Source organism: Sinocyclocheilus rhinocerous, unplaced genomic scaffold, assembly GCF_001515625.1.
Source record: "Sinocyclocheilus rhinocerous isolate Xijiao unplaced genomic scaffold, SAMN03320098_v1.1 scaffold295, whole genome shotgun sequence".
Classification (NCBI taxonomy): Eukaryota; Metazoa; Chordata; class Actinopteri; order Cypriniformes; family Cyprinidae; genus Sinocyclocheilus; species Sinocyclocheilus rhinocerous.
In genome coordinates this window covers 922,284-938,965 of record NW_015647035.1, presented here as the reverse complement: position 1 = coordinate 938,965, position 16,682 = coordinate 922,284, and the positions used below count along the sequence as shown (strand labels likewise).

Sequence of the window (16,682 nt, the reverse complement as noted above, 5' to 3'; positions counted from 1 at the left end):
ACTGATTTTATTTTACTATTATTTTTCTCTCCACATTTTAATACTGTCTATTTATAACCATCACATGAAAATAATTATAGGCTTTTATGGTATCAAATCAACATTTATAATTTCCAAGATGGTAACTGACCACTGAACCTCATGTGCAATGAGATGGTATAGCTTATGACTGCTTAAAGTATTAACATTGCCTAATGCATCCTGTTTAACATTTTTTTTTTAAATAGCAGGCAGTATGAAGTATATCATGTACAATAAGCTAGTATACCATTCCAAACACAGCTTGTAGCTACATCTCTGACTGTAAGATTCATACCCTCCCTGTTTTCCAAAATAGAGCACAAAAGGTTTATAACACACTGAGCAAGCGAGAGAGAGTGAGTGAGAGAATAATAAATAAATCCACCTCTATACAGCATCCGTGAAGGTATCAGATTGCAGAAGGAACGCCTTTTATGGACACATAAATAGAAGAGCTCTCAGCAGATAATTTCAGATAGAACATTTACCAGATTTTGGCACATTGTTCTTCAGTATCTTACATTCCACATGCAAAAAAGTAACATACACAACAGATACAGAACAGGCCGTAACAGCCTTGAATTGAGAGCACCAGTGGCAAGACACTGCTATCACCACATAAATGAACACAAATGGAAACCCCACAATAAAAGCTTTCATAATGTTGACTGACATTCTGCTCTAAAATAAAGCACCTCATGGGGAGCATACATTTCCAAGTCACTCTATCTTGCGTTCTCTGAGAGGTCAGATATCTGTGTACTAGTTGCATTCAGCAGCTGACAGTCATACAAAGTTGCCATGTAAACAGCACAAGAGAAAGAAACTATGAAGATGTTTTTTTTTCCATTCCAATATAATTTATTGAATTCTTTTATCTAAATAAAGCTAAAAAAAAAAAAAAAAGACCATACAAAGGGTGTGTACAGGTGACGTCCTTGCATTCAAGATATTTAGAGAGTCTGCATTTATACTCAAACTTTACAACAGTCTCCATCAGCTTCAGTTATGCTTCTAGTCACGTGGTTTGGTAGCAAAGGTGAGGTATCCTGTGTGTCCTGCCATTTCTCTGGGAGGTGTGGCAGTCCTGCAGATCACAGAGGTGTTCCCAGTGTTTGGGACTTCATCTTGACTAAGATCTGAAGCCACCTGGCTGCTGTCGGCAGAGTCCTCCTCCGGTCCGAAGTCTGGTAAGGGCAGAGTGACAGTACGAACGTCGTGCACCCGGAGCAGAACCTCCAATGTGCAGATCTCCTCAAAGCCATGGTCCAATAATGAGTCTAAAGTACGTACTGTAGCCTACTTTTCTGCGATTTAGTACAATAATTAAATTTAATAATTAAATTTAGCTGGTATCACGTCTATACTTTTAAGCCTCTTGCCATTGTTTACATCTGTTCAAAATCACGCATTTAAAAAAAACCCAAAAAAAACGGAGAGACCGAGTGTGTGACACTCGCGCTCTCTCTTTCTATACCGTGAAATTTTTATCTAAGGTTATCATACCGTCAGAATCTCATACCGGCCCATGCCTATTCCAGATAAAGTTTGAAAGGAGTAAAGCCTTTGTTAATACTATTGAGTAGGCTAATATGGCCAAAGAAGATATTGTTTTATAAATAAATGTTAATTTAAAAGCACCCCACGATCAGCGTATTATGTTACCATTACCCCTTACGGTTCCGACGATGATCGAAACGTCATAGCATTTCCACACCGGCGATGACTGTGGTGCCAAATCATTTATGTCCCCACGCATCATGTACGTTGTCATGCGTTGACATCATCAAATTGTGATCGGTTCGTGAGATCGGCCAAGTGTAGCGAGTACCGATCGAGTCATAAAATGTGATTATCGGCCGATACCGATCTCCGGCCGATCGATCGGAGCATCCCTACTATTTTTTTACTATTTAGTTTATCCACAAAGTGGCAACACTGACCTGGGCCATCGCTTCACACAAATGTTTATTTTTTTTTTAATCACTCAACTTTTGGAGAGAAAATGCGCAATCACTGTACAAGAATGAATCCCTATAGTGTACTTGTCGAGCACCTGTGTTTGCACACATTATCAAATGGAGTATATTTTGAAAGGCTGTGTTCGGCTGTGCATACAAGTACAACACCAAAGTACACTTTGAAATTTAGGAACCATACTTACCTGAAAACTTGCATCAGAATATTACACTTCAGCATGTACTTTCATGGACTCAGTGGAGTAAAATTATTATTTAGAAAATTCCCAGAAACTGTTCTTTTACATGAATAATGTTTGGATCTCCGTGTGACTGCCTATGTCTAACTTTGGCCTCAACTTTGCATCTGTTCTTTATCAAACCACTGAATGAATACACAAATCTCTAGCACTTGTGTTACATTCTGTGCAAACATAAATATCGGTTTATTAGTAGCTTAAATGAATCTCCCTGTTGAACAGCAACAAACGTTACTATTTGTAAAACCTTATCAAACACCCAAAAGGTAAGTTCACTATTGTGGCTGATGTCAAATCAAGCCTGAAACTTGAAATAGACAATATGGAACAAGAACATTTTTATTCAGTGGTTTTTAAGGAAATGCAACTGTGACCTTGTTTTTTTTTTTCTATGTAGATCCACAAACCTCAAGCAGTATTAACTGTTTTAAACTTATTAGCAGACCCAGACAGTGACGTGATATATTCCACATATTTTCTGCACTCATTTCAGGTGTAAATCTGCAGAATTCTGTGGAGTGGATGCAAAGCTTAAGTATTTCACTAGGAGCATCAAACCCAATTGCAAAACCGTTGACTGTCTTCAAACAAACACACAAACACACCCCTTAACTGCCACAGTAAGAAGCCCACCCCAAAAATCACATCATTGTTTGAGCCAATAGTTACGTCACACTCTGTCAGGCTGCTCAAACAACAAAAACAGTAAAAACAGAAATCTGCAAAGATTTCAGCAACCTCTGTGGGCTCAGATTTCATGCAGGCCTGCTGAGAATAGTCAGGAAGTGATGTCATACAGAATATGGTTCCTTATTACTGGAAATATGTTAGCTCATGTAAAGCATGTAAAGGGTCAGAGAGCAGTCGACATGCTCATGTTTGCATATTCTTGCCTTACTGTTTAAACGGTCTCATAATAACCTGGATAAACGGAGGAAGGGTGGTTAAGTGTTTGAGACAGCGATTCTCTTCCACTCCTTTGCCATCTTTCTCCACTAACACGAATGGAGGGAATTTGGACTAAAGGTGGTATTACTAACATGTAAATGAATAGCCACTGCTGATCAGAGTAAGAAGATAGACAGGGTGCTGTGATGAGAGGAGTATATTGAGGAAGACACCTCAATGGGTGGTTTACTCTTTGGATCTTTTTTTAGATTCAATCCAATCACATTCACTTAATCCAGCATGACCCCATCCCTTACTTTCAACATTCATTATAGAACTATAATGAATGGGAACCACTGTAAGAAACCAATCCAGCACTGGTTCAGTTTACCTTTTCTCTGATCCAAGTGCCAAGACTCTCACAGGAGCTGAATCCGGGATCCACTTAAATAGATTAAAACAAACAAATGGTGTCTAAACAAAATTATATTATGAAACAAATCGTTCAGCCCATGGATGCTGATTGGTTAAAGGGATAGTAGACCCAAAATGACAATTCGGTCTTCTTTTGTGTTCTGCAGCAAAAAGAAAGCCATACAGGTACCGTTTAGAATAGCATAAGTGTAAGTAAATGATAGAATTACCACTTTTGGGTGAACTATCCCTTTTAAGCCCTGCTAAAATTCATAATTCATCAACGGTTATGAAAGAAACCCTTTTAGCCATTATTATGTTCACAATAAAGTCTCTCATAGCTAATTGCTTAAATATCAGCTCTGTTCCAAAACCTTAAGAACTACCTTGTGGTCTACTGCCCTCCTCGGCTGCTGCATATGACTAATGACCAATGATTTGGAACATTTGCCATCCTTCTTAAAGGGATAGTTCACCCAAAATTGAAAATTACCCCATGATTTACTCACCCTCAAGCCATCCTCGGTGTATATGACTCTTCTTTCAGATGAATACAATCGGAGTTATATTTAAAAATGCCCTGGCTCTTCCAAGCTTTATAATGGCAGTGAATGGGTGATATTCAATAGTCCAATAGAAGTCCAAAAAACTGCACCAATCCATCATAAAAAAGTGCTCCACACAGCTCCGGGGAGTTTTAATAAAGGCCTCCTGAAGTGAATCGATGCGTTTTTGTAAGAAAAATCTCCATATTTAAAACTTTATAAACCGTAATCTCTAGCTTCCGCTAACTGGTACGCGCATTCACGAGAGAGTTTCAGCAGATGACGTAAGATGTAGGCGTAGCGTATAAGCTCCGGTGAGAGGTGACAAATACGGAAGCGCAGAGGAGAGAGCAAAACAAAACATTGGTCATGAATTAGAAGTACAAAATGAGGATTTTTAAAGAAAAATGTCGGAGGATTTCAATATAAGTTCTTTCAGATGAATACAATCGGAGTTATATTTAAAAATGCCCTGGCTCTTCCAAGCTTTATAATGGCAGTGAATGGGTGATATTCAATAGTCCAATAGAAGTCCAAAAAACTGCACCAATCCATCATAAAAAAGTGCTCCACACAGCTCCGGGGAGTTTTAATAAAGGCCTCCTGAAGTGAATCGATGCGTTTTTGTAAGAAAAATCTCCATATTTAAAACTTTATAAACCGTAATCTCTAGCTTCCGCTAACTGGTACGCGCATTCACGAGAGAGTTTCAGCAGATGACGTAAGATGTAGGCGTAGCGTATAAGCTCCGGTGAGAGGTGACAAATACGGAAGCGCAGAGGAGAGAGCAAAACAAAACATTGGTCATGAATTAGAAGTACAAAATGAGGATTTTTAAAGAAAAATGTCGGAGGATTTCAATATAAGCCAAGAGGAGACTGGTTTTCCTTTGCTAAACAAAGGAATCTTTGCTTCCTTTGCTCTTGTAAACAAAACTTGTTTTTCACGAGACTAGCATTTTCTCACCGGACCTTACGATATGTCCAACGTCATCTGCTGAAATGCCACTCTTTTGTGAACGCGCGTACCAGTTAGCGGAAGCTGGAGATTACGGTTTATAAAGTTTTAAATATGGAGATTTTTTATTGATTCGCTTCAGGAGGCCTTTATTAACCCTCTGGAGTTGTGTGGGACAATATTATTATGATGGATTGGATCAGGGTATTGGACTTCTATTAGACTATTGAATATCACCCATTCACTGCCATTATGAAGCTTGGAAGAACCAGGACATTTTTAAATATAACTGATTGTATTCGTCTGAAAGAATAAAGTCATATACAATGGAGATTTTTTATTGATTCGCTTCAGGAGGCCTTTATTAACCCTCTGGAGTTGTGTGGGACAATATTATTATGATGGATTGGATCAGGGTATTGGACTTCTATTAGACTATTGAATATCACCCATTCACTGCCATTATGAAGCTTGGAAGAACCAGGACATTTTTAAATATAACTCTGATTGTATTCGTCTGAAAGAATAAAGTCATATACACCTAGGATGGCTTGAGGGCGAGTAAATCATGGGGTAATTTTAATTTTTGGGTGAACTATCCCTTTAAGGCTGGAATACACTACACAAATTTTAAAATCTGAACAAAAACACTAGGTATCATACATCTGATGACTTGCTAACTATGCATCATGCACTAAATGATTGAGGATCAGACACTACCAGACTTTCAAGTCACTCAGAACACAAACTCGCACAGAAACCTTCACCTTGTTTCTAGGAGACACATGACAAATGAAATCAATGTATGTTCTAAAATCTGCTCAAAATATTAAACATGCTTGTTATCCTACAACACACTCTTATGGAAATTCATAACTCTTTTAGGTTTTGGCAAATTGGTAGTGAAAGGTGGGATCTCATTCATGCATTTTCATATGATCTGTTTGTGCCTGACTGAATGTTAGGTTTAGGAGTGGACCTCAGTTTTTTTGCTCAGTTTTTTTTTCTCTAAAAATGTACATTTTTGTATGAATCAAATGGAAGTCTGTGCCCATCATACAAATAAGCAATTTTTAGTGAATTCTGTCAACTCCAACAGCCCAAAATCTGCAGACTGGATTGTATTTTCGGCAACTAGTGTCGAGTCCTCCAGACAACAAATTGGGCATAAATCTGTGCAAAAACTCGTGTATAATATTCCAGACTTTAGATGGGATTTTTTTTTGTTTTTGTTTTTTTTGCAGTGGAACTGGAATGTATTATGGGATTGTATTGATTGGAGGACAGCAAACTTTGTTTGATATTTTCAACCAATGTTACGCAAGAAAGCATTGTTTTATTTGTCACACGTCTCCTGGCAACAAGGCACATGTTTGTGTGTGTGTGTTGTGTTCTGGACAACTTGTGTGAGATTCCTAGTTTTTCCTCAAATTATTTACAAAGTCAACCTAGTGTTTTAAAATCTAGCCTTTTGAATTTGGCCAAAAGAAGGGATCTTAGATTCTTTTGGAACTGCTTTTGTGTCTGGAGTGCACTGCTGATGCCTTGAAATTCTGCCTATGTAGGCAGCTTCTAGAATTTGAAACAGGGTGATGTATGGAAAAAGACTCTCGGTGAAGAGCACTAACAGAAGTATATTTCAAGACAGAGAGAGAGAAGTTTATGGTGTCATTCCATTGACAAATAAGGCCTTTCCATGAAAACACAGTCATAAACAGAGACATCAGGTCTCCTGGCAACTGGGGTCTGGGAAAGAAAGGAGTCACGCCAACAGCTGGGATTCTCCATGCACTTAAACCAGAGAACAAGACCAACTATCAGGCCAAAAAGGAGAAGAAATAAAGAAACAGATAGGATGAAGAATCAGTTCAAATCACTACAAACTCTGATTGTTGCATCAAGGTAATAAGATGCATATGTTGTGAGAAGGATGTTAGTAGTCAAGAACAACTGGCTTGTAGTTAACCAAAGCTTTCATAGCCAGAGCTGTGTTTTTCTGTGCTGAAAACTGATAAGTAGTGCACAACACAAGTCAGTTTGTCAAAAGACACAGAAAGAGGCCAACAGATGCGTGTCTGAGCTTCACAGAGCATTGCCTGTGCTCACTTAAGTCTCTCCGCCTGCCCCTTTATGGTCATTACCCTGCCAGCAAAAACATCCAGCATGTGTGTATATTACAAATCAGATAGACTGCGAGTCTTCAAGAGGGGGTGTAGTGTAAAGTGAGGCAAAAATTCCACTTACATGAGACAGAGAGACTTGAGAAAAGATCGCAAGGAGATCCTCTCTGATATTATACTCTTATAATCTTTACGCGCATTTACACATAAAACAATTGCATGTAACATGTTAATTCATCCAAAACGTTTTAAATGAATTATTTCATCATTTTTTGTGAACTCATGAGCAATATACCCACACAATTTCCCTAGTTTTTTTTATTTATTTATTTTTTAAACTAAAGTATGGTTATTGTCAAATTCATTTATCAAATGTATTCAATCCCAGGACCCGTTGCCAATAAACCAATCGTTTAACTGCATCTCAGCTTCAACCTTTACCAAGACAGTAAAGTGATAGGTTAAAAGCCAAGGGCTGTGCATTTTATGAAAATTCCTTTCAATATATTACTGATGCAGGGGAATAAACCATATGAAGATTGCTGACCCCTTACTGGGACACTGACTAGTCTGGGCATGCCCAGTAGGGCAAAGTGGGTAGAGGTTCCCATGGAAACAGCCTCTTGCCAGGTGGTCAGGTCACTTCTGAAGAGACTAGTTCTGACACTGCCACTCGATAAAACCAAATAGTTGTTTCAACAGACTGATCAGAGAGACCAGACAAAACAGATGCACACACACAAGCTATGAATACTGTTCAAACTGGGAAAACTGAAGCCAAAGAAAAAAACAAGATGTAATTATGGAGAGTAATGGGCCTCTGTCAATGTTTCACAGAAGCTGCATCCATAACGGAGATGAAAACCTACACAGAATACAGATTTAAATCAATTATCATGAATCTCACACCAAACCTCCTGTTCCCTGGAGGTTATCTGGCCATTTCTTTGAAGTCAATGGCAGACGAGGGGAGTTAAAGGGATAGTTCAACCAAAAATTAAAATTTGAAAATGAAAACCTTCAAGTTGTTCCAAACCGTTATGAGTTTCATTCCTCTGATGAGCACAAAAGAAGATAGTTTGAATAATGCTGGTAACCAAACAGTTGACGGTAACCATTGAGTTCCATAGTATGGAAAAAAATATTATGGAAGTCAATGGCTACCGTCAACTGTTTGGTTACCAACATTATTCAAAATATCTTTACTTCTTCATTCTTTTATGCTCAACAGAAGAAAGAAAACTCATACAGGTTTGGAACAACTTGAGAGTGAGTAAATTATGATAAATGATAATTTTCATTTTTGGGTGAACTATCCCTTTAAGGAAGATATTACACACTGCACCTTTAAACACAGTGTCACCATGTTTTTTTCTTTTGAAAATATATCCTTATTTCACCATGTTATTCTTTGAAGTACCTTGGAGCACCACGTAAATACAGTACCACGGTATATTGAATCAAAGTACCACACTTATACTTTTAATAAGTGTTTGCAAACTGTACATTTTTGTGCCAATACCACTTAAGTGTCTGAAGTTTTGTGTTCATAAAGGTCACTGTGGTATTTATATCTTGTAACTTGAAGACTCATTTCAGTGGCTTCATCTGTGAGGAATAAGTCATGGCGACAGAGTACCACATGACATTTAGCATTAATATGGTCAAGTCATTACCATAATATGGTAATGTCGCTTTAGTTATTTCACAGTTATGTGCTCTCACCTTTGCGTTTCATGGCACTCTTGGCATGTGTGATTGCCTCCCACGGAGAGGGGATGTCTAAAAACACCGCATCAGCTATTCCTGTGATGTTAAAGCCATCCTTGCACACATCCTGGTTTCTAACAGTAACCAGGTGAGACACCTTGTGCTCCTTGAACTCCTGGACGGCCTTTTCGGCTCGCTGAGCGTGGAACTCCACTGTGTGCAGGTGACCGGTGGGAGCAATGGTCCGCAGAATAGAGTGAGACAGAGAGCCGCTGCCTGTACCTGGAAGACAGGCACAAAATCTACTGTGATAAGCCATGGGAATAAGAGGTCTGAGTTTGATATTAACTAGACTGATATTAAAAGTTCAATATTCAAATTAATACTAATTACCCTGTTTTTTTTAGATGCCTACACATGATACAACAGCTTCAGACACTGAATATTAATCAGAATTTGGTCATATTCCAATTATGCACCTCGTTACCATAATATTAAAGGCATAGTTCACCCAAAACTTAATTTACTCACCAGACTTTGGTTAATCTTTGAAACACAAATGAAGATATTTTTATTGAAACCTGAGAGATTTCTGTCCCACCACTGAAATTCTATTGCACCAAAATATTCAAGCTTCAAAAAGTTTATAAAGAGATTGTAAAATTAATCCATACGCTTTTCCATAATCTATAAGTTTTCCATAAAACATGATCTGCATTTAATTTTTATTCACATATAAAGTGATCAGCACACACATTGGAGTTTCAATCCACCATATTTGATGTGATCTACGTTATGTGCATTGTTCAATGTGTCTATGTGAATAAAAGCCTAAAGTACTTTTACAAAGTTTTTTTTATTTTTTTTACTTTTATGAACTGGACTTTCAATAGACGGACAGAAATCAACAGAAATCTCTTCGTTTTTTTAAATAATTTTTTTTATAAATATCTTCATTTCATTTGTGTTTCACAGATGAACTAAACTTATGGGTTTGGAATGACATGACATGAAAATGAATAAATGATGACAATTCTCTTCATTGGGTGAACTATTTTAAGCCAATTTTTCAGCTACTAGAAATCTCAATACCACAACTGGCATATTCCTGTGTTCATCAAAATTTGGGTCATAATATGCACCATAAACAATCTTTAAATCTGTGCAAAAAGGGAGTTCCCGGTGATTACATTTTTACTTGTTACTGGAATACATCTGTAATGAACATCTTTTTCAAATAAAGGCATAAACTTAATTACAAAATGACCTCAACTAGACAACGTGTACATAAACGTAGTCAATACCCTCCTCTGTGCAACTAGACCATCTTTACATACACAAGAAGATTCAGATAGTATATAATAGTATCAAATCAAATAATCAAAATCAGAGCGATTTCGCCTATATTAGGGAGAAAAAAGTAATTGACAGAGTAACTGACAACACCATAGTGTCTTGCACACAGTCTCATGATCTACATTTTCCAGTTCATTGCACTGTTGTGTGCTGTTGTCAATGAGATGAATTAGAATTAATGAGCTGATTAAGTTGCTGTGCAAAATAACACTAACTGAAAAACTGACAGTTTTCTATTGTCCTTTTGCATTATCAGCACGCTTTTCCTGTTTAACACTGTAAAGCTGCTTTGACACAATCTGTATTGTATAAAGCGCTATATAAATAAAGGGGACTTGACTGCAATAAATGGCAAAAGTAAGCATCTCCAGTATTTTCACAAGAGAATAGCAGAAATACTACATGAATGTTTAGTATTCTGTCCACTACCATGAATATTCCAATAACAGAAAACCTCTGTTAGAAAAACTAATCAGAAAAACACATGCATATAAAAGTGGTAATTTAAAGTTAAATACAGCAGTCACGTGTGCATGCGCGTGTACATTGTGATGCACGTGCATGTGAACACGTTCTGGTGTTAAGGGCCCATCTTCCTCTTCAAGAATCCATTATTAGCATGCCTTTTGTTCTCATAGCAACAATAGGGTCAATGTTCGGTCTACAGCGTTGCATTCAGATAGAACAGAATGACTGATGTAAGACGAGAGGCTCAGCAGGGGAGAAAGAACACACAGAAAGTTTCAAAAGAAATGTCCTTTAGTATCCTTGTATCCATAGTATCCTTGAATGATGATAAACAAGCATCAATACTGCACACATATGCCAAATCTGTGGCACAGTCAGCCTCACCTGAACACTGCTCAGATATCAACATATTAAAAGCACATCCAGCTCAATGAGTTTAGAGGGCACTGAGAACAGAGCAGAGTGTGTTGTGTGTGTACGCTCAACAGCAGTTTAATTGATTCATTCAGAATACAAGAGGCCCAGCACTTACTGAATGGGCCAACTAGCCAAAAAATCTCGTCTCCATCAAGATTTCTCTGCCTAACCTACTCTGCCCACTGCAACCTAACTACATTTTTTACAATAGACATTGTTTCAAAGCAGTTTACATAATCATGATATTATCTGTATTTTCTATATAATCACTTTTCATGAGCATACCGTATGTATGCAGATAAAGTTGGTTGGATACACTTCTATATCGAGCTTTGTATAGAGAGATGTGCGATAATGCAGTTTACATTTTGCAATGATATAAACCAGGGTTTCCCAAACAGGGGTTCATGAGATGATGAAAAGGCAATAATTAATGAAAACGAATGTAACATTAAAATAAACGAGGAGGAGCACAATTAATCAAAGTAAAACCAAACTTGATATATCTTATCAAATCGAGATTTTCAAAACAAAAGCTGATTTAATTAAGTATATAATCTGTTATGCTGGGCGAAGAGTGGCAATGTGTTCATTTACACGCTTGCGGCTTTTAAGACTGTTTTCAGAGCAGCTCGGTTCACAGTAAATGCTGCTTCTCAAACTCCATCTCTGCAAGCTCTGTGAATTTAATGTGCATTTGGGAATGCAATGTGCGCTAGGTTCACTTTATTTTATTTACATTCACATAACTGTCAACATTTTTGTGGGCAGTTGTTTACAGCATAGGTTTCTTGAAAAGAGTGAAGTCTGAACATCCTTAAAAGTAACTATTTTCATTAGCAGTAGAGTATGTGTTATTTGTCTCTGGATGTCTCAGCTGTAGCAATATGAGACATGAAATTTGTTTATGGATAAAATGTCATATCACAGTTCAAATCGCAATTCCAATATATGAAAAATTGTTTTGTGGTTTTATGTGCCATTCTATAGGCCTATATGATTTTTTTTCTGCTTACATGCATGTCATGTGACCAATTACCAACATCAGAGAATAATGAAAATGCAAATGTGTTGTTAAATAATTGTCCGTTACAGAAGTGCAAGCCTAAAATTCAAAGACTTTCCAAAACATACAGAGACAGACAACAGGGTAAAACAAGGGAAAACAGTAGCAGTGTTTTACAAGATGTAATTTGATGGAATATTTGTTTTGTTTTTTTAATTGATACGACAAACTTGCAGAGTTTCTTCTTGACAAGTAAGCTAAACTTATTTTAAACTAAACTGAAATTGAAAGCAGCCTACTTCTACATGTTGAGACGCGCTTTCATTTTTACCTGGGGCTTATAGCATGAAGCCAGTTTAGCTGGCTAGCCAGATAAGTATTAGTTTAGTTTGCACCAACTCTTAAGAGTGTTTTTTGATTTGCTGTTTGCTACTGATGACACGCTTTCATGTGCATGCGCTCCATGAACTCAGGAGGTATTTACACGACACCATTTTCAACTAAAACCAATTTTTTTTTAATGCGTTTTGGTCATTCATTTACACGACAGTGGCAATTTGGATACGCAAATGGGGAGCACTGAAGAAGAGCAAGTTTTTGAAAACGATACAGTTATTGTCTCTGTGTATACTATGAAAATTTGTGAAAACCGTGAGGTCATACCCATGAGCATTACGTGTTCAGTCTATAGGAATGCGTGTGTGTAGGCGCGTAGTGTTCCTTTACAAAGTCACATCGCCAACTATTGGCCAGGCATGCATAATACCGCGTTTAGTCATTTTCGCGGATCTGTGTAAACTGGAATCGTTTCTGATGACGTTTTCATCTGTATGCGAAAACCTTTGAATTTTTAGTACAATCGTTGTCATGTAAACGTATCTTAAGTTTTAAAGCCTGAGTTGACAGAGAAAGTTGATGATCAGTGTGCCTGAGTGGATTGGTTTGATTTTGTCAACTCAAAACTAATTCTGTAACCCTGAGTATTGAAGATCTCTAAAAAAAAAAATCAGAATAAAAACCTTTTGATGGTTCATAGCTGAAGAAAGACGCATTCTTACCTGACTCGCAGACGACAGAGCCCGGTTTGAGGTCCAGCAACAGTGTGATGTTGGCAATGTCTGTGGTGTAGAGGATCTGTGTTCGGTGGGGAAGGTTGACAGTCCACAGCTCTGGTGTGGGGTGCAGCACGTAAACCCAACCACCCTTACTGCAGGTCACTTTGGAACCAAACCGCTGTCCAATCAGGTCACTGGAGTGCCGGATGACCCCATAGCGGGTCTGCGTCTGAGCTCCTGACTGAACCTTAATAGGCATCATGGACTCATGACCCAGGAAGATAATGATGACATCCCCTTCTTGGATGATCTCGGAGTATTCCACAAAACTCATGAGGTACAGCGGGGTTCAGCTTCAATGAAGAGTGTGGCCTTGGATGATTCAACACTGCTCTGCCATGAATGAAAACACATTATTCTCATAAGTTGGTAGACAAAACATTTACTTTCCTATTTACATTCACTCATATTACTTTATAGACTTAAGTGAATATTCGTACCAACTTTTTAAAAAATTTATATCGTTGTGTTTCTATAAAACGTAGACTTTTAGAAATGTTCTCTCTGGTCAAACTCTATTAACAGTAAATAGATTCTGAACAACCGCAGGATGTCAAAAAGGATGCAAATTAAGAGCTAAAGTTGAGGTAGAGTTACCTTACTTTAGAAGGTCAAATCAAAGTTGTCAGTCTTTTTAAATCCTGATAATTTCACAATTTCTGTACATATAGAGTGAGACAAACCAACAAATACAAAACAAACATTACAAATCCACAGTGCTGTTTACTTCTTGTAGGGTAATGTCTTATTGGCTTTTGTCAAACTTAGAGGTGGATTATCAAAACTTGAAATATTTCCCTTTTATGTTAAAGGGGTCATATGATGCTATTTTAAAGATCATTATTTGGTGTAACAGAATCTGTTGACATGCTTTAATGTTCAAAAAACACATTATTTTTTAAAATACTGTACATTATTGTAGGTCCTCTATGCCCCCATTTGAGACTTTAGTCTTTGCAACGTTACAGATCTTCTTTATGCACCAAGAGCTTGTAACACTCCAAAGAGAAAGGACAAATTGAAATCGCATCATATGACCCCTTTAAGTTCAAAAATAAATTACACAAAAACGCTCAAACCAATGAAGTAACATAAAAAGTCTAATATTACTATTAAAAATATAATATTGTGTTAGAATGATCGTAGAAAACTGACTTTAAAAGTTTAATATTTTTCCAATATGAAGATTTATATACAGACACACACACACACACACACACACAATAAAGCAATAAAAACGGTCATCATTTTTTATTGACGTATAACACGGTAATCTTTTATTTATAGGTTAATACGTACACATACCTACAGACTGAACAAAAAATAAATAAATATTTATTACCATGTTATACGTCAACTACTCAAAGTCCAGTCAGTGTGTATTTTGATTTAAATGTTTGCAAACCGTTAGAGTGTCCGTTAGCAGCAGCCTGTTAAGACTCAACATTACATTACCAGCGCCTGTGTGTACCTACAGTCCTGAGACGGCTCATAACAGCAAAACAAATGGGTCAGATGTAAGTTAACCTGTAAACAATGCATTTAATCATCTTTGTGAACATTTTTATTAATTTATGTGTAACACTCAGCAAGGTCTCCGTCCTTAATGACCTGACGAACAGGAGAAACCGAGTGGCTAAATGCGCTAAACAGCGACTTCGATTATATGAGCACAGATATGCTCCTATGCGCGATTATGTAGAGATATACATCTTTTTACAAACAACAGGAGGGCTACACTGAATATGAAATAACACTTGTTAAAGTACCATTCATTACATCGCGAGCAAACTTACTTAGTTTCAATAAGTAAACAGTACCCGTGCGGTGTTGGAATGGAAACGCGTCACACGTTTGAACGTACATCGCTCAACATAAAGATCTGTTTAACATAAAGAAAGACTCGGAAACTCACCGTTCCTTTGGCCAGACTGTAGGTTTATGTTTGGGAAGGAGCAGAAAGTCAGTACAGCACGTGTGTGTGGCTAGTTAGCTTGATAAACCGCATGTAACGTTACGTGCAGACGCGGTCTACAGAGCGGCGCTTTACCTCATGTGGGTGGACTCAAGCGCATGTGAACGCGTTGCCTTCCATTTACAAATCTACCTCTAGTCGCAAAGCGTCAACTTCACACGACTCAATCTGTCTCAGGAAAATGATGTAAGAGTATTTTAAAGAAACATTATCCGTTGCATAAAACGAATATTTGCGTGGTGGTTTAACGTTAGATTCACTAGGATGGTGTTTTCCAGTCCCACAACCCAAAGGCTGAAGTATCCTTTCAAATCAGAAATGTGCTCCTGTTAACATAAGTCATCTCATACTGTATATCATTTAGCATTATATATATATATATATATATATATATATTATTATATATATATATATATTATTATTATTATTAAATATACTTTTAAGCAAAAACAATCAATACTGTGAGTGACAAACAGCAACACATGGGCATCCACACACATGTAACGTTATAAGATTTTCACACATTATACATTATGCTGTTTGTTTTCTTTTTAAAAAGGAAATTATTACATCTTAATCCATTTCTAAGTCCCAGTATAAATCGTCATTTATTTATTTATTTATTTTACAGGTCAAACACTTTCCAAGTCAATTGCCTGAGAATTAACATTACTTGACTATGATATAAACTTAATTCAATTAAGCTTATATTTTCTTATAATTATATATTTGCACGTTTTATATATGCTACATATTTGTTGAGAGCAGTCAAATTATTCCAATATCAAGCTCTTCCAATGGGATGAATGGACTGCAAATAGCAGCCAATGGGAGCTGCTTTCTTGTACTATAAAACAAACGCTCCATCACGATCTAGTGCTGGAGAGCAGACAGACGCCACATAGAGTTCATACTTCTTCCTCTAGCTCTAGCAGCCCACAACCCACGGTAAGTCTTCATTGAGAAGTTTTCATCTCTCATTAAATTCGGAGCTTAAGCGAGATCGCAATTTAAAATTTAGTTTTAAGTAAAAGAAAATTCTTTAGAAACGGCGCTGAATGATTCTGGATAAGCGTTTTGATCGGTAAGTCTTGGTTTTCAGCGCATCTCCGTATGTAGGGCATTAGACGCGTGGAGAGGGTTCGATCGACTCTGTATTAGAGATTAATACGTAAAAAATGATTTTTTTATGAGTTGAGGTATTATACTGTATCATGCTTTTTCTGAACATTTCTAGGCTTCTTGTGAAAGAAAGCGTCCCATATTCAGGTCATGATCTATAATGACAGCTCACTCTTTCTCTGTCGTTAAAGTGGTGCCGTCCAGTGGACGCCCAATTTTAAGTCATATCCTCCATAGCATCGATCGTTCGAAACCGAAATAACATCGATAGCATACGAAAGTTTGAGCATTTCATTTGAGCACAACGATGAGCAGATATTTCGTGCTGAAATAGATCTGCACCATCTGGC

General features: G+C 37.3%; 2 protein-coding genes across 4 annotated transcripts in view; one reads left to right on the top strand and one right to left on the bottom strand.

Moving 5' to 3' along the window:
- Nucleotides 1-895: 895 nt before the first annotated feature.
- LOC107708432 (tRNA (adenine(58)-N(1))-methyltransferase catalytic subunit TRMT61A-like) lies at nucleotides 896-15,362 on the bottom strand. Its single transcript, XM_016512659.1, has 5 exons — nucleotides 15,151-15,362; nucleotides 13,179-13,568; nucleotides 8,883-9,155; nucleotides 2,722-2,750; nucleotides 896-1,320 (listed from the first exon to the last, which is right to left on the bottom strand). The coding sequence occupies exons 2-5, from the start codon at nucleotides 13,507-13,509 to the stop codon at nucleotides 1,036-1,038; spliced, it is 918 nt and encodes a 305-aa protein (XP_016368145.1). The 5' UTR covers nucleotides 13,510-13,568; nucleotides 15,151-15,362; the 3' UTR covers nucleotides 896-1,035.
- Nucleotides 15,363-16,060: 698 nt separating this feature from the next.
- The window catches only part of LOC107708430 (creatine kinase B-type-like), a 4,257-nt gene continuing 3,635 nt past the window's right edge, over nucleotides 16,061-16,682 (top strand). The window contains exon 1 of one of the 3 annotated variants that reach the window (XM_016512656.1): nucleotides 16,061-16,158. The gene's annotated coding sequence lies outside the window, so the exon portion shown is untranslated. The remainder of the gene's footprint in view (nucleotides 16,159-16,682) is intronic. The other 2 variants (XM_016512657.1, XM_016512658.1) reach the window with 2 other exon arrangements.